Raw genomic sequence first — 22,116 nt, forward strand, 5'->3', positions numbered from 1 at the left:
GGCAATTCCACACAGGGTGGCCCAGGCAAAGCACCACACACACATTCAAACATCATTCACACACTTAACTCTGTCATCCCCCAATGGAAAGAGATAGTCTCGTGGACAAGTTGAGTAATATTATGAATGTGCATTTACTATCATTAGGAACAACCCTGTATCTTTAAAATTAGGTTCTAGTTTTTTTATTAACTTTGTTTCAGGTCCTAGTGATAGCATCTTGGCAAGTGTCATTAAAGCTGATGAAGCCAAGAAGACAAAGTCCAAAGATTTGTCCATATACCGGACACCCTCAGGTATACAGAAGGAAATGCAGTTTTTTTTCTTTTGAATTAGAAATTATGTATACTTCTTATACCTTAAGTACACATTTATTAATACCACATTCTGAATTCCAATTTTATATTTTCCTTAATCAAACCCAAGATTGATTTTTCTTGTTAGCTTTAGGGAAAAATTAGAATATATACTGTTGCAATTCAATATAGTTTCTTGTACTGTCCTTGTCAGGCTCTAAAACTGTCATATTGAATGTAGTATATGCTGACACATAATGGAGGTACATAAATCTAAACTACATTAAAGTATGTGCTCATTTTATATACAGTATAGGTCTAGTACAAAAGTAACATCATGCAACATTTTATATTGTTCAAGATTATCAGTGAAATTAATTTTTTAACAGTATTGAGTTTTTCAGTCTTTAGCCAAGATAGTACTTTCTCATGTTTTGTTACTAACATTTCAGGCATTTATAATTCTCTCTCTCTCTCTCTCTCTCTCTCTCTCTCTCTCTCTCTCTCTCTCTCTCTCTCTCTCTCTCTCTCTCTCTCTCTCTCTCTCTCTCTCTTTTTATTTCAGGAAAATACTACTGTTCCCCTTGTGACCTCACACTAAACTCTGAGAGTCAGTTTGCTCAACATGTAGAGTCCAAAAAGCACAAGACGAGAAGAATCAAGTGATTGCCAAGATTAAACAAATCTTTCAAACAACCTTGTTCATCAGTGGTGGACAAGAAGCACCTATGCTCAGCAGAGGCTTACTAAGTTCTCAAAGATACTGTAAGTACTTAAATGTGTCTTGTACTTTTGTTGTTGCTGTTGTTGTTGCTGGGAGGGTTGAATATATATGATTGTCATCAGTTTTACATGCATTAGGGTTGGACTGTGTGTTGAAAGTTTTCATACAGTACACATACTTTATGAATTTAGTGAATTTATGAAGTATATGATAAATCCAAATTGCCGGTTGGATTTTACACACAAACAACTCTTTGACATTACCTGTAAAATAAACTCTTGGTTTTCTGCCCATAACAAGAAGGAACCTTGTTGCAGTCCCAATACAGTAACTCTTAGTGACATGGATCCATTTTTGTTGTTCATTTCTTATTCTTGAAATAGAATAACAAGAGCAGTAATTCACACATTCCAAAAATAAGCTCTAAGTAGGATACAATCTATAAGATACAGGTCTTCACACAAGAAGGCTAACACCATTACCTAGTCATAAGTTACTCTCAACACTACATTCATTAAGATCTAATGCATATTATTTATTACCTTAAAAATCTTAGTCAGTGTTTGTAATTTTGCTTTGAGCATACATATTACATAAAACGCTGTCAACTCTTAAGTGATGAATCTTACCAGTCTGCACTTATGCCATAGTAACTGAGGAAGTCTTTTGTTGAAAGAAATCATATTTGAGCTCTTAAGGAGTTATTTTTGTTTGTCAAAATATCAAATAATTTCATCTAATAATAAATTTAGAAAATATTCTTGTGAAATATATTTATTTGAATATAGTATCTTCACTATCTACAGTTTAGCAGTAAAGTGAGACCCTGATAGAATAGAATAAACATTCAAATAAATAAAAGTAGAGAATCCCATCAATACTTAAGCTCAAGGCACAATAAGAAGTGTAGGATATGATGCACACTGAATGGCAGCACCTGCAAGTGGAAACCATTACTGACACAATCAGTGTACTACTACAAGTGTGCTTGAATGGTGCAAGCAGCCAGTCAGTAATGCATTTAGGATTCATTTCTAGTCAGTAGTAACAGTGAGATATTCTCAAAGAATCTGAATGAGATGGACATCTCATTGCTTCTCCAACTTTAAACAAAGCCATTTTCCACTAGTTTTCATGAATATTGTTTGATATGTTGATACATTTTATTAGCTCATTAGTACAGAGTGGACTGTAATATGTTATATGTTTCAGTTTTACATTTGAATTAACTGCAGAAACAAAAGCAAAGAAAAGTTAAAAACTGTGCCTTGAATTAAGCATAACTGTTTAATTACATGATTTTTTTTCAATTTTGTGAACCATAAGAAATAAATCACTATCTTGGCTCAGGGCCTCACTATAATGTTATTATTGGTTAGATGCTCATCTTTTTATGCATTTATTTATTTGTTGTATTGTATCTACATATTTATTTATTTGTTTATTTATTTAGCAATTATTTATACCTAATCTGAATCCATTATTTATAATAACATACATTTTTGTATGTTTTCACTCTTCAAGTTCAACATTGGGAAATTCATTTTGAGTCACAATGGGGCAGATGATCAAGAGTTTTTATCATTTTCAGAAATGGTATCAGATTGTCAAGCAATACTATTACATAGGTTAGATAGGAGACTGTAGTATTCTGCAGTCTGAATTTGTAAAATGTTTATACATTTAAGGAGTCGGCCAGTCTTCATTTTGGAGCAATTTGGATATGCTTTCCAGTATGAGGGAGAGATACTCAAGGGATATGATATTCAGCAACAGTGGGAAGTGAGTGAGCTACAGTGGAGCAGCAGGATTATTTATATAGTATTGGGTTATGTACCCTAAGGATACTTCTAAGCCCTCTTTACCTCATCTTAGTTATTTATTTTAAACACTGTCAGAATTTTACACACACACACACACACACACACACACACACACACAAAGTGGTACCTTGTTATATAACATTAGCAAAACTTTAATTCAAGATTTGATGTTAGGATTCAACAAATAAATGCAGATTCTTTACACTTACAACACAAGACATATCACCTTAATACACCATGCTGCATGTGAAGGTGTGCAGTGTAACATTTTTTTTTTTTTTCTTTTTTTTTTTTTTTTTTTTTTTTTTTTTACTTATATCAAAGGTATTGAATTTCAGTAGTGTTGCATTGTAGAACAACTGGTCAGCATGGTTAATTATAAATCAGTCTGGTACCCAAGAAAAATGTTAATTAAAATGAGTGATTCTTTTATAAATTTCAGTAATACATACTTAATAATAGCAGTTTTATAGCTGATTGGTTTACTCAATTGCCACATGTGGTAATTACACTCATACACACAAAAGATAAATAAATTTAAAAAATTATATCAAGTGTGACACTGTAATTTATGCAGTTTAACACCAAAAATTCCTCTCCAAAATATCTTGGTACCAGAATTCACATTAAAAGCTTTTTAATACCTCTAATAATTGGAATACCTTACTTTTAATATAAAAATATATAATAAGTTTGATCTAGGTTAGAAAATGCAGCTGATCAGGCATTCTCAAAACTTGAACATATAAAAAAAAAAAAAAAGATAAAAAAAATTGTGAAACTTAGTCAAGCTGAAAATGGAGAAAAAAAAGCATTAACCTAAGAAAATTATATGCACAAGTTTTCTTTTGTTGTGTGTCAAGGTACCACTTTTCTTCTTTCTTTTTTAATAGGTAATGTTTTAGGCAGCATTTTACATGGAAGGTTTTTAGTGGTATGTCCATGTGCTGCACTTAGTATTTTGTTAGGCAGTAGTGGTGTGTGGGATGGAGAAGGTGAGGTGACTTTTGACCTTCAGTGTCCTGTGATATGTGTTGCTTTGGTATGTATAGATAACATCTGTAGCATTTTTTGAGAATTTTATTGTGTAAAGAGTAGTAGACTTTAACTGATGTTACATTCAAGAACACATTAAAATATTTGGTCAGTGTGGTTAGGAAAGCAGAAAATGTTGATAGAAAGATTCACATACCTGCCATAGGTGCAGACAGCTTTGTGTTCACTAGGTGCTCAGTTGGCATCGGAAGAGCCAGACGATGTGATACTAGACTTTTACCAGTACAGAATTATTTAATACATTTTTTTGCAGTTTTCTCTTAGAGAACCTGTAATTTGTAAAAGATACTTTTTATTGAAGGCTTCATGTTGATGTGACAGAACACAATGCCTGACCTGGTGTGCTCATTGAATGATCTCACAACCGGATTATGCTGCAGTTTCTGAAAAAGCTTACCAGATCAATATTATTACTATGTATTGTACAGTCTTATTTTGTAATTATTTATTTAGTTTATGTATAGTTTATGCTCTGACTAAAAATGCCTTTTCAAGTTTTATATTTGTATGTGATACTCACATAATCATGGCTTTAAAAACATGCAGTGGGCCAAAGTAGGAAGTTTCTCCTGGGCATGAATCTGTGTAGTATTTTAGGATATTTTCCCTGTAGATTTTATAGAAATATAGAGAGTTAACGAAGGTGTACATAGGAGAGGAGTTCCAGACAAATGTTGGAAGTTAACAGGTGAAGCTTTTAATGGTGATGAGGTGTACTTTGTGAAGGTTTAATGTCAAATTGGGTGATAGTTTGGGATTATGGTAGACTGACCAAGGATAATTATTGTATGTTTGTTCATAGTACCGTTGTGTCTGGTTGATCAGTATGTAATTAACAAGGTAAGAACATGTGATGTTGAATAGGCCTTTGTGGCATATTGTTGTAGAATTGAAGGTCATGTTAAGAAGACTTTTTAAAGAGTGGGCATATGAAAAGGTAATGAATGTTGATATTTTATTGTGTGTCACTTTGTTGTAAAGATGTAGAATGAATAGTTTTTATGTGAGAGGATGACTGGTGACAGGAAGCCTCAAGGTGGGTCCAGAACTGATGTACTGGTGGAATAATTTTAAGTATGGAGACTGATGTGGAACAAGGATTGTTGAAAACATTTTAAAAGTGCCAGAAGTTAATGCTACAATCACACTATGGTGGATTAAAACAGTGTATTAGTTTAACTGAGGCATCCCGCATTGAAGAGTGCTCTCAGACCAAGTAGCCAACAAGGAGGGTTTTTGATTGAACCAATTTGGTCCTAGTTCATTTTCTAACTCAGAATGCCTCAGTTGGTGAGTTGGATATTTACAAGGTCTGTGTTATGTTTTGGTGGGCATGTTCTTTAATTCATTTTGTTTCCCAAAGATGGATCATCTTTGACAAATATTAAGGGAAAAAAAGGATCCAGTTTTGATGATGATCAGCACTCATATAAATACATACAAAGAATTGACATTCCGTGACAAATGTGTGCCATTTCTTATTTGCTGAACTGATGAGAAAACAGATCCATCATAATGAGTATAGAGATCAATTTTTCTATATGATTTTAAACAGACCTTGCAAGTGAAGCAACATTATCAGAGGACTTATCTGTGTATGCCAAACAAGTGAGGACTTATCTATGTATGCCAAACAAGTAATCATCAGAGAAAAAAAGATTTTAGCAGCATACTGCTTGAAAAATATATTTCTAGTCTGTTTGATCTTTGGATAGTAGTGATAGCATTGTTGCTTAGTTTATTATGGGAATAATGATCTCTTTTAGTATTTGACATCAATCTACACACACACACACACACAGCTTTAAATATTGCATGTTATTTTCATTTAGGTGTTTGACATCTGTTGATATTATTTGTAATAAGTTTTACTTTATAGTAAGTTTTATTTATAAGGTTGAGTGAAGGAACTAATTAATAGAGCAGTTTTATTTGCATGGTTTTACAGATCTAACACAATCCCATACAATCTTCAAATCAAATATACTAGTCTTTCTTGACACAGTAAGCACATTGCCCGTCCAAAAGCATTGCACTGTAAACAGTTGTTTTACATTTTCTCAATTCGTTTATTTATTGAAAGTATCTTTTTTTTTTTTATGCAACTTGTATTCAATCTAGTATTTGAGATATTCTAGTATTCCATCTTCAAGAATATTTCAATACATTACTTAGCTTCATAATGTGTAGTCACCTTACAGATACTGAATTATATGCCAAGGTAAGTGGCATTTGTCATTTTTTTAATGGGATTTGTCATTAGCAAGGGGATGGACAAAAAGGAGCAATCAAGAGAGAGAGTGCATTGGGTCAAAGGCTGATCAACCCAAATTACAGCTTTCGTAAAAATGTTTATAGATGACTTCCAAAGTTTAAAATCTTAGACTATCTACATGTGATCATATATTTAAGCCATTCAATTACATTTACAACAAAGTGCATGGATTCATGTGTATATTTCATGCAGTGAGGTCAGTGAGGATTGGCCAACTTCTCTAGAGACTGAGAGGCTAAGATGAGAGGGGATGATGGCACCGTATGGGATTTATATGTAACAGAGTAAAACTCTTAATGTTGTGTGTGTATTGTCCTCCTTTCATGGGGGATGTCAGCCTGGTATGTAAAGATTGATTTTTTTTTCCAGTTTTCTCAAATTATTTCAATAGCACTTAAGTTCCTTAAACTTCCCATGCTTACACCCTCATTACTAGGCCTGTTGCTGTCAAACTTCCCATGCTTACACCCTCATTACCAGGCCTGTTGCTGTCATGTCATGGGCACTTAGGGGAAGGGATTGCTTTGACAGCCCATGCTGCCTTGGACCACAACCCTCAGTCCAACTAATTTTGCCCATCTCCAGTTCTCTCTCTCACCCATCTTCGTCCTACCCTGATCTCTTCCTTATCCTATCTATGGTTTGAGAGCCATGCTTAAGGGATGCAAGGCCTTAGAGCTCAGTTGCAAAAGGCCTGAAGGTGCCAAGGTTACCCTGTACAAATATGTTGCCCTTACTCCCCTTGGGGGCACTGAGGAATTATTATTATTTTTTTATTTATTTATTTTTTTTTTTTCTCTCTCCACAATTAACCAGGGTCACATGCCCTTTAAGTAATGGGGCTTCAGAAACTGCCCCTATGCAATCCCCCATGCTTCTCCCTGTTTTTCTGACTTGCCTCTGTCCTAGCCTACAGCTTCTACACTATTTCCAATCACATCTTCTCCAGCCTATTGTTCCAGTAATGTAACACAACTATACATGCCACAATGTACCCAACCTGTATGGCATTCCTGTGATTGCACTGCTAAGACTGTCCCTGCCTCCTCATACCCATCTACTAATCTTTCTTTCTCTTACCTCACTGTTCAAGCCAACAAATTGGGACAAGTATTTAATTTCTTCCATAGCTCCCTACACTAGCAATTCCTTGAAATTTCAGTAGTGCTTACAGACTAATTCCGCCGCTTGGCGATAATATTGGTTTTTGGGTCTTCCCATCTTTATTTTTTCACCGAAGTGAATAATATTTCTACACAATGTATGTTAGTGTGTAATGCTTCTATTCCAGTAGTATGATAAAGATAGCTTCCGTAATTTTTTTGCAATGCATTGTATTTGGTGATAACGACAGACATTCAAAAAAACGCTAAAACATCAAATCTTGGAATACTATGGCAATTTCCTCTTAACCACAGATAATAAACACATGGAAGTACATTTTGTACTATTTTCGTACACATAGCTAAAGTTATGACAATTTTATGAGACCGCAAAATGTTACCCCTTTTTTTTGTCAGAAATTCAAGTTTAAAAATCTCCCATAAATTTATTTGAGAGAATTAATGAGTGAATATAGTACAAAAAGTAAAGGCAAGCATGGTGATCATTTTGCTGTAAAAAGTTTTGAAATTGTTCAGTTATTGACAGAGTTATTAATTTTTTTATGTGAAAAAAATAGTTTTGAGAAAAAGCCACTTTTGTGTAACAGAGAATCTCTATTTCTCCATAAAAATCACTCCAACATGCACCAAATCCTAATATCTACTTACTTAATTCCTTGACCATTCCTGGGAGGTTGGTAGTGGCTGTTTAGGTACTTTCGAGCCTTGTAATATCACATTTATGTCACCTGTATAGCCTGTACCGAAGGGGAGCTCTCCCTTGCCTGGTGGAAACCTCTAAGAAAATCAAGGCTCCTGGTCCCCTGTTATTATCATATTAGAGTATGTAATATGCTACTGAGATATTACATATATCTAATATGAAAATAGCATATTCATAGGGTATCAGTGGAGCCCACCCACCTCATTGTTGCCAGGAGAGGCGATTTTCTTAGAATCCACTGGGCTGGTACTGAGGGTCTGGTTTTGTCTTTTCTATCTTCCGTGGCGTCAGTTTTCTCTTGTCCATTCTCTGTACAGACAACGCACCAGCTGAAGCCAGAGAGAATCCGAGATGCTGAAGAAACACTTTGGCCTCATATCCAAAATTGTGATCCAGAACAGTGAGCTGGGTCACAAAATCCATTCTCTGAAGGTCAGCAAACTTTGCTTTGCTCTGGTGGTGCCAAAGCTTGCCATGAAAGCTTTCATTCCAGTTCTGGGTCTCTCCTCACAGGCACCTTTCAAGGAGAGGAGTGCTTGATAAATCACGGTAGATAGCCCTCACCTGGTCTTCATATTTCTTGTCAAGCCTCAGATAATTCTTCATTATGTTGTGGGAGGGGAGAGGCTTGCCTTCATCTCTTGCCTTCTTGAATACACACCAAGAAGAATCACATAAATTGTGGTGATGCTTGCCATCCCCATCCTTGGAAATAGCATGAAAGAATCCAGACATAATTCTCAATTTCATTCTTATAACATCAGTGTCAACAGTGTCCCTTATTGCTTTCCCATAATACCTCTGAAGGGCATCAATCTGTTTATCTGTAAGCTGATGCTTACCACCAACTAAGCTTCTCTTCTGTACTCGTCCTGTTTTAGTTACTCTCTCCTCTTTCAGTTCCCCCTTCAGCTTTCTGAGCCGTGTTCCCATTCTTTTTTGTACATGGTTGATGCACTCCTCTTTCTTGACAGTGTGGCTAGCGTATGGTCCTTTTCCACTGTTCAATGAGCACACAGCGTTGAAGGAATTAGAATCTCCATCACTCAGGAAAGTCACATATCTGTATCCTTTCCCCTCACTTCTTTGCCACATTCTTAGTGCTCCTTCAGGCTCCATAGCCCCTGGTAATCCATGAAAGTTTGCTTGGCACTTTCCTGAATGGGCTTTTCTATACCAGTCATCAAAAGTAGCTGGGTCTTTTTTCTCATAATTGCACGAGCTCTACATAAGTTACTAAGAACTTCAAAGTCAATGATCATTCCTGAGTACATGTCCATAACAAAGGCTGCACCAATTTTATTTTTGTGACCTCTTGTGAGCCAGGTGGCATCAGAACTACAATGGATATTCAGTATTTCATCATCATCTATGTTTTTCCCTTCATTTTCATATGATTTCACAACACAGGCCTTCATCACACTTTCATGTTCTTTGTAACAATTTTCCATTTTCTTATATAAGAATTGGGAATGACGGGTGAAGGCACGTGAAGTCATTTCCTGGGCACCCATGGCAGCTGTGAGACGTGATAGCCCGGCGCTGCCATATCCCTCTGCGAGAGAGTGGTAAACATGAACCACATTCCCTTCTGTCAAGACACTGTTGGTGCATGTTTTTGGTTCAGAATGATGTACAGTTTCATTACACTCTTCACCTATCAGGTTTATTGTACAATCAAAGTATTCAGTCGTTATTTTTGAGGTAACCTGGTTGCCACAATTACAGTTTATCAAGTTGAGCACTGTTTGTAGCCTTGACAATGATATAATGACCATAGCACTGTCATCACTAGATTTGTGGGCCTTCTTCATCTCTTCCGGCAATAAACTGTGTCTGTAACTTGCAGAAGACTCATAACTTTGCCGTGGAAGAGAGAAATCTTGTTCTGAAGTAGTGGCAGATGGTGAGACAGCTATGCTCTCGCTCTCGGCGGCTGCTGCTGGGAGTGAGGGAGAACGAGAGGGAGAGCCCTGTCTCTCTTGCTCTCCTCTCCATCTTTTCTTTATGTTCTGTCTGCCCACTTCATTGTGCGCCTTTCTCTTAGCGCTTTGGCGTGGCATTGTCACTTAGAGCATCCAAAAATACCACAAAGAAATCCGCATACAAGGTCTGGGAGCAACAGGTTGATGCTTATTATCGATCCACACTGAGTCATTATGGCGCCGTGGGCGCCAGCCACACAACTCTCCTCCTAAACTGTCGTACAAAAACATCAATCACAAAAATTCCAAAGAACAGCCAAAAAAATGAAAGAAATACAAGAAAACAAAGGTTACAGCAAAAGTGGGCGTGGCAGCAGAGTGGGCATTTAAATGGCGGGCCCTTTAAACCTGCATTATATGGAGAAGGGAACGCTTTTATGCCCGGCAGGTGATCGCCTGGGCTGTGAGGCATCATTTGCCGAAATTTCATAAATTCGAATATTTTCAACCTGAAAGGCAGAATTTCACCCTTAAGTCCCCTTTAGGACCTGATCCGATGGTTCCCGCTTAGTGCAAGTGAACTGCAAAGACCTTGACCACAAGGAAACTATTGACCTTACTGACAACCTGATCTTAGTGACTCGTAATGAAAAACTAAACACACAATGGAACACCATTATTTCCAAGAGCCACTGTCCCACTGACAGTACCCAATGGTGAGACTGCAGACAAGACCTATTAAATGGTTATGATGCTGTGAAAGTCATCTACTACACTCCCCCCCCCTCATAGCTATCACAGGCATGATATCTATACAGCACAAATCACATTCAAATGCCAAACCCTCCCTGATACCATCCATATTGGCATAGAGCTATACCCAGTTCAACCTTACATCCCTCACCCTTGACAATGCAGAAATTGCTGGTGCTTTGGCCATCTGGATTTGTTCTGCCGTTCCTAACTCCGTTGTCCAATCTGTATTTCTGATCACACACGAGAAGCATGTCCCTCACTTAGTCACACTTGTGTGAACTGCAAGGGCCCACATAACATCATTCTCCATGGTTGCCCAGTTTACAGATTTGAATGTTAAGCTGCAGCAAATATAAACATGGCCTAACTCTGAGAGAAGCCAGGTATGAAGTAGTTCACTTAGGTTACACCCCTATGCCCTACTCACAAATAGTTGCCCAGCCTCCTCCATCTACAGTAACCACTACAAACCCCCTTACTACCTCCCTTCCCTCCTTCTCTTCCATCTACTTTCTCCTCCCCTTCTATTGCCTGCGCTAAACATTTCTTGGTCCTCAATTCTGACATCCTGACTTCTCATCCACCTTCCACATCTACTATTGTCCATTAGTCCCTCCCACAATGCCACCATAAACTACACTCTCAGGCTTGCCATTCCACTACATCAAACCCCTCCAAGAGACCTTGTCCCTCTTCACTGTCCATCTCTTCCTCATCTCCAGAAACCATTGAACATATCACAGAATTTATAACCAATAGCTAACTACCCACTTCCCATCCTCCTTCTCTCCAGTGCCTTATGGTTACAGTTGTAGCCTAAGCATAAGTCTACCACCCACCTTTCCCCCTTCCTGCTACCTCTCCATCACCCTCTCTGACCTTACTTTTTATTTCTCAACATTTCTCCTCCCCCTCTCCATCCATTTCTCCCCTTCACCACAAATCCTTCCCTAGTAAAACCCCTCACAACCACCTCCTCCACAGCCTGTTCTATGCACACAGACCCTCAGCTGTCAAGAGAGACAATCTTAGATATCCCTTTACCTCCTGGCTATACTCATGAATCCTTCTCAGGACTCACTCATCCCATCCCCTCTCCTAATCCTACAACCCCTGCCCCTCTTACCCAGCCCCACCCTACTCCCTCCTCAGCCCACCCTACTCCCTCCTCACCTAAGTCTAGCTTTAACACCTCACTCCCTCAGAGCCAATACTACCAATTTCTGACTTTCCTCCTGAAGCCTTACCAGCCACCCCTGCCTCCCTTGATCACCACACACCCCTGATCTCTGAAACACCCATTCCAAGCATTATTACTTGATATCCCCATATGTCGTACATTTTACAATGGAATTTCTGTGTTTTTCAACCCCACAGGGTAGATTTAAGTCATCTTATCTCATGCTGTGATCTTAGTATCATATGGCTTCAGGAACCTCTTCTTATACATTCACTCACTCCTATTCCTAACTACAACTTTATCTCCTTACCTCCCTCTATTTCCTCTACTTCTATCCTTGTTCATTACAAGACAGCCTATATTTCTCTTACCATCCCTACTCCAGTCAATGCAATAAACCTTAATACAAGATTACCTTTCCTGCTGGATAACTATCACCATTTTATATATATCTCTGCCCTTCCCAATCAATAGACTTTGATGCCCTTCTCTTTTCTCACAACTTCAGCCTCCTATTTTATTGCTCTGTGACCTTAGCTATCACCACATCCTGTGGGGCAATATTGTCACTAATACCCAAGACTGGTCTCTTGAACAATTCCTCAAATATAAAAATTTTACTTTGTCATCCTGAACTCCAATGATCCCACCCACTTCAACCTAAGAACCAAAACCTCTCAAGTCTATACCTTTCTCTGTTCTCTCCTAACCTCTCCTTCAGTTTCCACTGGTTAGTCTGCAGTGATCACTTTGATTAAATTTTCTTCCAAATTCTACAGCCCAGTCCCAAACCACCCCCTTACAGGTGTTTTGATAGGGTTGATTGGCCTCCTTTCACCTCTCTTTCTGCTCTATTCTTTCCACCTTCTTCCTTCCCTTCTGTCTCAGATATGCTGACATACTTTTTACCATCACCATCGTCAGGGCTGTCTTAGCAGCCATCCCACACACAACCCTTCCCTTCACCTCCAAAATGTGTTCCCTGGTAGGACTCGTGCTGTGATAAGGCCCTACAGCTAAAAGGTGCAGCTATTGCTGCTCCAGGACAACTTTCAGTACTTCAGTACTTATTTCTTTTAAATGTGCTTCTCCTCACCTCAAGTGAATAGTGCTTGAAGTTAAAAACAATTTCTTTTAAATGTGCTTCTCCTCACTTCAAGCGAATAGTGCTTGAAGCTAAAACAACAATCTGGTGTAGATATGTCTTCTCAGTAACTACAGTCACATCTTTCTCTATAGTGTGCTTCCATATCCACAAGAAGATATCCGGCAAACAACTGCCCATCTTGCTCCTGTCCTTCACCTTCATAACACAAAGATAGTTGACCCTTTACAAGTTGCTAACAAACCTGGCTCCTTCTTTAGTCATCTTAAGAGCAGTTCTCCTCCCTCAGTTTACAGCCATTAAGATTGACAAAGAAAACAATCCTACATCCTCCAAACTCATCCACCAAGTCCTACAATGCCCCCTTTTCCATCTCAGAACTTACTTCAGCTTTAAAGTTTTGTCACAACACTAGTGAGGGCTCTGACAGTATCCATTATCAAATGCTCCATCATTTACCTTCATCTCGCTATCCTTCTCACAATTTTTTACAATTGTCCCTGGGTGAATGGGGACTTCCCATCTCCCTTTCCTCAAACTAAATAAAGCTAGGTACCCTCCCCCAAGATTACTAAAAACTCAAACAAGCTGCCTCTGTAAATTACCAGAAAGAATGGTAAATCTCCAACTAATGTGGTACCTAGAATAAAAAAAATCTTCCCTTCCCAATTTGGCTTTAGAAAGGCACTACTACTTTCACATGACATGAGTTAGTCTTGCTGTGTCTCTCTCTCTCTCTCTCTCTCTCTCTCTCTCTCTCCAGAAAAGCCTATGATACTTCTTGGTGTTTCTGTATCTTAAATCAACTGCAATCTCTTGGCATTAAGGGCAGTATAGATGTCTCTCTCCACTCTCTCTCCAATTGCTCCTTCCACATGAAGGTTTCTTCCACTGTCTCTAACTCCTTTCCCCAGTATAAAAGGCATCCCACAAAGAAGAATTTTAAGTTCCACCCTCCTTCTCATCGCCGTTAATGATCTTATGTTAATATTACCAATAGGTATCCATTTTCTCTCTACATCAATGATGTTGCCATTTATGCCTCTGACCCATCCTCTTCTTCCTTGCATTGTCTTATCCGAAGTTGCCATTTATGCCTCTGACCCATCCTTTTCTTCCTTGCATTGTCTTATCCAAATTGGAATCCATGCCCTTTCTTCCTAGGCTACTGCCCAAATTTCCACTTTTCCCCCTTGAAAAACCTTTTCCATCTTCTTCACTTGGCTCCTTAAAATCACTCTCCCTCCTCTGCTTCACTTTTATGATAGATTGTTACAGTACCACTCCACAGGACAGTTTCTGGGCTTGATCTTTGAGTCTTATCTTACTTGGGCAACACATTAAAAATACAGCTTTATGTGCCTTCACCTTCTACAAACATTTTCCCACATCTCATGAGATGCAGACCATAAAACCCTTCTGCACTTACATGATTTCTAGTTTTTCTAGTCCTATCAATCCCAGACTGTGGCTACCACATTTATTCCTCCGCTTCTTCTTCTGTTCTCAACTGCCTTGATTCTGTCCATCACCTTGGCCTCTGCCTGGCCCTAGGTGCCTTCCATTCCTGTTGAGAATTTCCATGTAGAGTAAGGACTCTCTTTCCCTCCCCACCCTCAAGCTTTTCTCTTCAAGCCTTTACTTGCAACCACCTTAACGCTTGCTGTCCCTTTCCCATTTACACACACCCTCTCTACCTCACGATTATCGTTGCCCTTCCCCTGTGCACCCATTTCTTACAACCTTCTTTTCCTATTCTTCATCCACTTACCTCTTACATCCCCCAATTTCCCCCTTGGTTGAGTCCTCCCCCATCTAATTGCACTTCTGTATTCCATGATTCTTCAGCAAAGATCATCATTCCCCCTCATGTTCTTCATCCTTTCCACACATGCTGACATCACTCCTACATATATACCAACAGTTCAAAATCTACCTTAGGTTCCAGCTTTGCAATACTCCTTCCTACCACTCTCTCAATATCATCTACTCAAGAAAGCCAGTGTCCTTACTATGGAACTGTGTGGTCTGACCTCATCACCAATTATAGGAAGTCAAACCCTCCATCTCCTCTTGGTCACTACTATTCCATGAGAATAGGCAATGGGAAACTGCCCTAGCCCATTTATGTATAGGCCACACATGCCTAATGACCAGGGGCTATATTAACAGATTCTTAACCTTCATCTCAGCCTTCTGCTTAGACTTGTACTTATCTCTCGAGTGTGCTTGAAGTTATGCTGAGCCTTGCATGAGCCAAATCTTAAGCCTCAGTATGAAATGGTGAAACAGCAAAACAGTAAAATGTTGTATTTCTTAATTTTGAGTTAATAGTGCAATCTTTTTACAGTAAAATCCCTCTCATCTGGCATTCGAGTATCCGGCAGCTTCAAGTATCCGGCACATTTTTCCCCGAGCCTTAAAATCAATAAAAAATCAATGTGTACTCATAAAATCGATTAAAATTCCCGTGCGAGGCATACTTTGTCCCCTCGCCACCAGAGCGTACTGCTTCACACCACCCGCGGCCCACTGCACTGTGTTTACTCAGTGACTCGGTCCCACGTGTGCACTGTTTATCGTCTGACGCCTTCATCATGCCTAAAGTTGTAGAAAAGAGGAAGCGTGTTGTGCTTACACTTAAGCAGCTGATCAGATCAGCTGCTGATTAAGATCAGCTGATCTTTGTTATGGTAAGATGTGTGAATGTAGGGTGGTGATTGTGGACATAATTTCACTTCTATTCAAGTATCCGGCAATATTCAAGTATTGGTCCCGTTGATGCTGGATAAGAGGGATTTTACTGTACTTTTTTTATAACAAAAATAATAATTCATCGATTTTGAAAGGAAATGAGTACATAAATTTGTGTTTGTTGATAAGCCAGCATTGTCCCACTACTTCCACTTAGCAGCAGCACCTTTCCTGTCTTTTCCTTTAGTATGGAGATGATGACCCCTAATGCTGGAAAGACCAATCCAGCCAGCAAGACTTTCTTTCCTCATTCAGCAGCACAAAAAAGCTGCATAGGGCTCTATTACTAAGAAGGTAAATGAGACATGGCAACAACAGGACACAGGAAGACTCAAGGTCATCATTGCTGCACAGCTGCATTTCCCACTTGCTAAGTAACAGTGTAATTATTACTTTAATTGCTAGCATTAGTGTATCACTCCTGCATGTCCAACAGTTCAGACTCGCTCAGATCATCAAGAACATCCTTACAGTGCTGATAATTCTTGAGGTGGCAGACTCAGGCTCGATGGTCAGCCATCTTTGCTTGCTTAGCCTAGACTTAGCATAACTCAAAGTTGAGCTACCTCCAGACCTGACATTTTTGGCACTGTAAGACCTAGACTCCACACAACTTGGAAAGTTAACCTTTATAGTAATTTACAATCTTTTTTACTAAGGTAACAGATCTTTCCCCACTACTTTGCTCATTTTAATGATATTCCCTTGTCGCTCTCACACCTTGACCTCATTCCACCCGAGTTCATACTATACTACACTGACATCCCCCTTATAGAAGAGTAGCTACACAACACATAAGCATCTTTCTTATCTTCTAGTGTTTTAGAGGAGAGAAAACCAATCCAACCCCACTCCATCCTGCAGTATGGTCAGTTGTATAGCATAACTGGAAAACTGACAAATTCCTTTGAAAAACACAAATGCCTGTTCCTTTTCCTGCACTTGACCAGAATGTCCTCATGACTATGCTCCATTCATCTCTATCATGCATAATCATTCTTTATGGACATCCCCCTGCATCTAGTGCTTTTAAACACTGTTTTCACCTAAACCTCATAGTAACTGCATAAAGTTACAAGGCAAGACACCCTCTGGTCCCTTTGATAAGGGTCTGTAATAAGTGTGCGTGCATCCATCACTGGATCGTGACTTGCAAGTGATTATCATACACTGGCAACTCTCCATTATTGGATGGGAGGTTAGTCCTGGTTCACCCTCTTTTACCTCTTTCACCTCTTACCTGGTTTACCCTCTTACCTCTTTCCATCACCTGAAGATCACATGCCACCATATTTAGCATACCCCTTACTTTGTCAGGATCATTAGAAAGATTGCTCAAGGAAAAGACTCAAATTCTTGCCTTACATGAAGCTTGCATTGGCTAGAAGGAAATATCAGAACATACAAGTCACATGTGTATGGATGGCAGTGGTTTTTGTGCCACTCAAGAAAGCAAGTGCTCTACCAATTAGCCAAATTCTACCTCACCCTTGTTTCTGGACATCTGGGTGAGTTTGTTTGAATTCTATGGCTGTGGTTCAGTGGCTGTGGTTCAGGAATTCTTCACAACCACTTGTCTGTAGCAAGTGTGTACATCAAGAAACCAGGGCATAAGATGTAATTTGGCCAAATGGTAGAGGATGTACTTTCTTTACTGCAAAAACTGCTGCCTTGCACACTTGTACACTACAGTATTTCTTTCCAACCAATGCAGACTTCATGTAACATGATTTCCAATTTTTTCCTTGAGTTGTCATCTTTCCAATGTTTTGAAAATCAAAGTATGAAGTGGCAGGCTAAATGTGACAGCATGTGATTTACAGGAGGTGGTACTAACCTCCTCTCCAATAGCTCTGAAGGTGCCTGGCCTTGAATCCAGTGACCATGCTACAGCCTAATGTCTAATTGAGTTACCAAAGTGGAATAATCACCTGGAAGTGATGGATGGGTGCATTTACTGCAGACCCCTTCATGGAAACTAGAGAGCATCTTGCCTTTTGTAACTTTATCCAATTACTGTACATCTTTCATATTGGATCTCATTTTCTTAGTATAGGGCAAGATAGCCAGGTGGTTACAGGAAGACATCATTTGGCTGAAGTGGATATTAAGTAAATCTATGGAGTGATGCTGGATGCCATCTTATACTACTCCTGGAAAACCTTCTTAACTGTCTGTGATGAGACTTTATGGTTTGTTTGCTTGTTTGAGTGCTTGAGATAACATTAAATGGAGTGTGATGGGTGTAGCATCAATTCTTGTTGTATGTGTGTTTGTCAAAAATAAGAATTACTGTATATTGAGATGTGTTTTCACTAATGTAGTGATGGTATGTAAGCCACACAATCTGCAAGGGAGATCACACATTTATACATAATACACTGATACTGCAAAATAAAGTGTAAGGGGGCAAGCTGTGTTTGAAATGCATGTTGTATGCTGAAACAAGTACCACATGGTTAGCTAAATCAATTTGTGATCTAAAACCCACAGATGCTTGTGGGTAACCCTTTTTCAGTGCCACACATCCAAGTGAAAAGTTGTGGAATGGTCATGCACAAGGCATTTGTTTCAGCATACACACAAAATTCCAATTAAAACCCCTCACCTCCATGCAATTAGTTTTGCACAATCATCTGGTTATTGGGGAATGACAGAGGTGATCTATTCCTATACAGGTTGTGGCTTACACATCACCAGCACATTAACAAGACCACATTTAGTGATGAAACACTCAACTTGGGTCAAACACCACATCAGTAAAATGACACAACATATCACACACTACTTAATACTGATCTACACAGGTACATCAAAAAGCTCATACCGATCTACACAGGTACATCAAAAAGCCCAGTCTATGGTAGAGTTGCCTTGCAAAGAAGAAAACTATATTTCCACAAATGGTTGAAAAGCCTTAATGGGAAAGGAAAAGGCTATCCAGCACATCATATATATCATATTGTATTCTTTTTTTTTTCCCTATAGCTTACTCTCCCTATAGCTTACTCTCCATTAGGAAAAATTTTCAAAAGCCTTTTTTTTTTTTTTTTTTTTTGCTGGATCCCTGTGGGAAAGAATTTATGGTGAGTCAGTGTGTAAGCTGTGTGCTGAACTACTGCTGCCAATAACATCTCCATAACTTTGTTTTTGTGTACTTGTCACAACTATCATAATTCAGAAATACAATATTTGATATGAAGAAAGCACACCAGTGAATGCATTACCAACATTGCCATCAAGCTTTAGTCATAATCATTGGAGTAATGGCAATGAACTCTGAGGGAGCCCATGCATATTGTCATGATTGTTATGTGGCAGCAATGCTGCTTCACTCACATACTTGACACCAACACTGGCAATGCATTTACTCATGTACTTTCATAAATTCTTTATTTCTTATGATAACCTTGAGTTTTGCAACAATTATTGCCATTCAGTTTCCATGAAGTATGATAAAACAATAAGAAATATAAAGACAAAAAAATCATATTTGTAAATATATGGCAACAGCCAATCAGCCCTTAGCTTACAAACTCACCAAGGCTTAGATAGCTATCTTGAAGAGATAGCCATAATGTTAAAAGCATTCAACCTAGAGTTCTCAAACATTCTATCAATAATTTATTTAATTAATGCTAATTCTCTCTCTCTCTCTCTCTCTCTCTCTCTCTCTCTCTCTCTCTCTCTCTCTCTCTCTCTCTCTCTCTCTCTCTCTCAGAGCACTGTACTATAAGTACAGTGACAGTACCCCCTTTCACTTGGTGGTATAAAATATTTATATTAATTGAAAAATAGAAGTCTGGTATAGTTTCTCCTTGGACTTGAAAATAGTGTATTAAACATATGGCAATAAATAAATAAATAAATAAATAAATAAGTAAGTAAGGCATACTCCACAAAGATTCTATCATCACCTGTTTCATGAAAAAATACAAGAAAATGTATCACTTACTGAAAACAAATGTCACACTTTTATCTACTTATTAAGGATATTGTTTTGATCTGATTGTTAATAGGAATTAATAGAATTGTGATGTTATATGCGGGTACTCAGATCCAGTATAGAGATCTAGGAGTATATTTGTGTGCATCAGTTTCATGCCAGTTTGTACTACACACTGGCTGTAAGAGGCAGCTTTGTTTAACAATTGGCATTTGCTTTGAAACTTACCTGCACTGAAATGAATTAGAAATTTTGATGTAATGATCCCTAGGGGCAGCATGTGGTAATTATTTTACTCTTAGAATTTCTATGGTAGAAACTCAACGGTTGTAAACTATCTTCTAGTCAACTCAATTAGAAAATATTTGGAAGAATTTATTCTTTGGTTTTGTCAACAGCTATTCATATGTCAGAAAACTTTCATAAAGTAGCTCTTCTCTTTTCTTTGTCAGTTCAGTTTTGAAGATAAACTTAGATGAGAATTTTGTAATGAAAAATCAATATTAATGTCATTGAATTAAGGTGCTACTAAGATCTGAGATCATTAAGCTAAGTGCTAATTAGTTACTGTTCACATGATCAAGAGCAACTCATTAATATTGCATTTCATTATAATTTCAATTAGATAACATGTTAACAGTTGTCAGATTACAAGTACAATGAAATATGTTAGACTGACTTGAGAACTATGACATTGTCTATGCAACTAAGAAGTGTATGTAGTTCCCATCCCATCTCCCTTAAGCTGAGCACATCATCAAGGCCAATGAATATAACAATATTAAATGAGTCTAAACAATATCTTGTGAATGCATGTTGCTAAAACACAATTTTGCACGACTGGTACAAAAATGTGTAATACCATTCATGAGATATGGAGTACATTGATACTGATTGGATTTCCTATCTTCTCTGCTCTCAGTAATGTGTATGAAAACATGAACATACACCTATGGAGTAATGATATTTGCATCTATCCTTGCTAAAGTTGTCAAAATTTAAGTCCTCAAATTTTTCTCAGAACTAAGAAGCGAGTCATATTTCATCCATTTACAAACATGACAAGTTGTGAAAGATGTGTGGCAACTAAGCTGGTTTAGCAGACCTTGTATCTATGATGCACACAAGAACTTTATTCCATTGAAATAATGAATGAAATAATGAATGGGTGTGAAATATGTACACAGAATGTAAGGTAATGTGACGTGCAGATTTTATTTTATTTATGCAAAGTTAAAACCTAAGACTTTGCATTTTTTTTTTTTTTTTCTGAACTGGCCCACCATTTCTGAAAATAGGCCATTTTCTGTCCTCGGTGAATAAAGTTTCACATCCAGTCCCTGAGGTGTATGTTTGTATGAATGAATTTAAGTATGAAAGCTGCATCATGGCTCAGAACCAAAATATTCCTTTCCATCTGTTGTGTCCCTGATTATTGTTATCTATTTGGAGTGCTTTGATGAAATCATTAGAACCAGATTTTGGAACAGTATTAAACACCAGTATCAAAACTAACAAAGGAGATGGAAGGGAAATGCCATAGTTCTTTGTAATCTGAGCTTAGTTTTATCTTCCTAAGACCCAAGTATTTGTGTGTATGCATGTGCACTAGAATGATTGGATGTACCCAGTGAATAGAGCAATATGTACTGCTAACGTTTTTCTTAAGGCAGGGAGAACATTTGGTATACATTTAATCTACATATAACAGTGATTGTAAAAAAAAATAATAAGTGTAAAGAATAGGGGATGCCTGCCTTCCACAGTATATGAAGTCAGAGGAAAGTAAATATGGGAAGGAGAGTGACAAGAATCTGTGAAACATTTTGTTGGCTACATAATATGATTTGGAAAAATGGTTTGCTGCTGTGTAGCATAAAAGTTAAATGGAGGCTAAAAAAAAAAAGGTTGTTTTGGATTTACCTCTACCGTGTTATCTCCAGGAACTCCCTCCACATGAGCAAGTAGTACAGAAGAGTTATCAGTTACATTTAGTGGTTACCAATTTTTATATGCAGGACTCTCACTCTCATCACAACACTTTAGTACATCATCTAAACATATGCCTTAACCATCTTGATACTTCACTTACCCATTTAATCACTCAGAGTTCATATGTTACAATTAATGACACTGATCATCTACACTAGTACTCAAGCAAAGCTGTCTGAGCAAGATGCCTGGTATAATTTTATCACAGATTATTCAAGCTTCTTGAGAAAAGGGAAATGCCACACAGTGCATCACTACCAACTTTACCAAATCCCACTGTAAATACTGCTTATTTCAAATTATTTGTGTCTTTAGTATTGCAAAATCAGAATCCAAAATTCCAATTCCTGAATATCCAACACAATCAGCTGCTCTATATGTAGTCTGAGGGACACAGGATGAACACAGTTCATTAATTCTAGCAACAGTACAAGCAACACCTCAGGGCTCAGGAAGA

The 22,116-nt window shown here is 38.1% G+C and overlaps 1 protein-coding gene across 3 annotated transcripts in view; it reads left to right on the forward strand.

Moving 5' to 3' along the window:
• The window catches only part of LOC135103659 (zinc finger matrin-type protein 3-like), a 33,367-nt gene extending 13,933 nt beyond the window's left edge, over positions 1-19,434 (forward strand). For 2 of the 3 annotated variants that reach the window (XM_064010214.1, XM_064010215.1), the window contains exons 8-9: positions 204-296; positions 862-19,434. In XM_064010214.1, the coding sequence (XP_063866284.1) occupies positions 204-296; positions 862-962 (194 nt within the window). In that variant the 3' untranslated portion in view covers positions 963-19,434. The remainder of the gene's footprint in view (positions 1-203; positions 297-861) is intronic. The other variant, XR_010270157.1, reaches the window with a different exon arrangement.
• Positions 19,435-22,116: the final 2,682 nt, after the last annotated feature.

The sequence above is a fragment of the Scylla paramamosain genome, chromosome 9 (assembly GCF_035594125.1).
Source record: "Scylla paramamosain isolate STU-SP2022 chromosome 9, ASM3559412v1, whole genome shotgun sequence".
In the NCBI taxonomy this organism is placed as follows: Eukaryota; Metazoa; Arthropoda; class Malacostraca; order Decapoda; family Portunidae; genus Scylla; species Scylla paramamosain.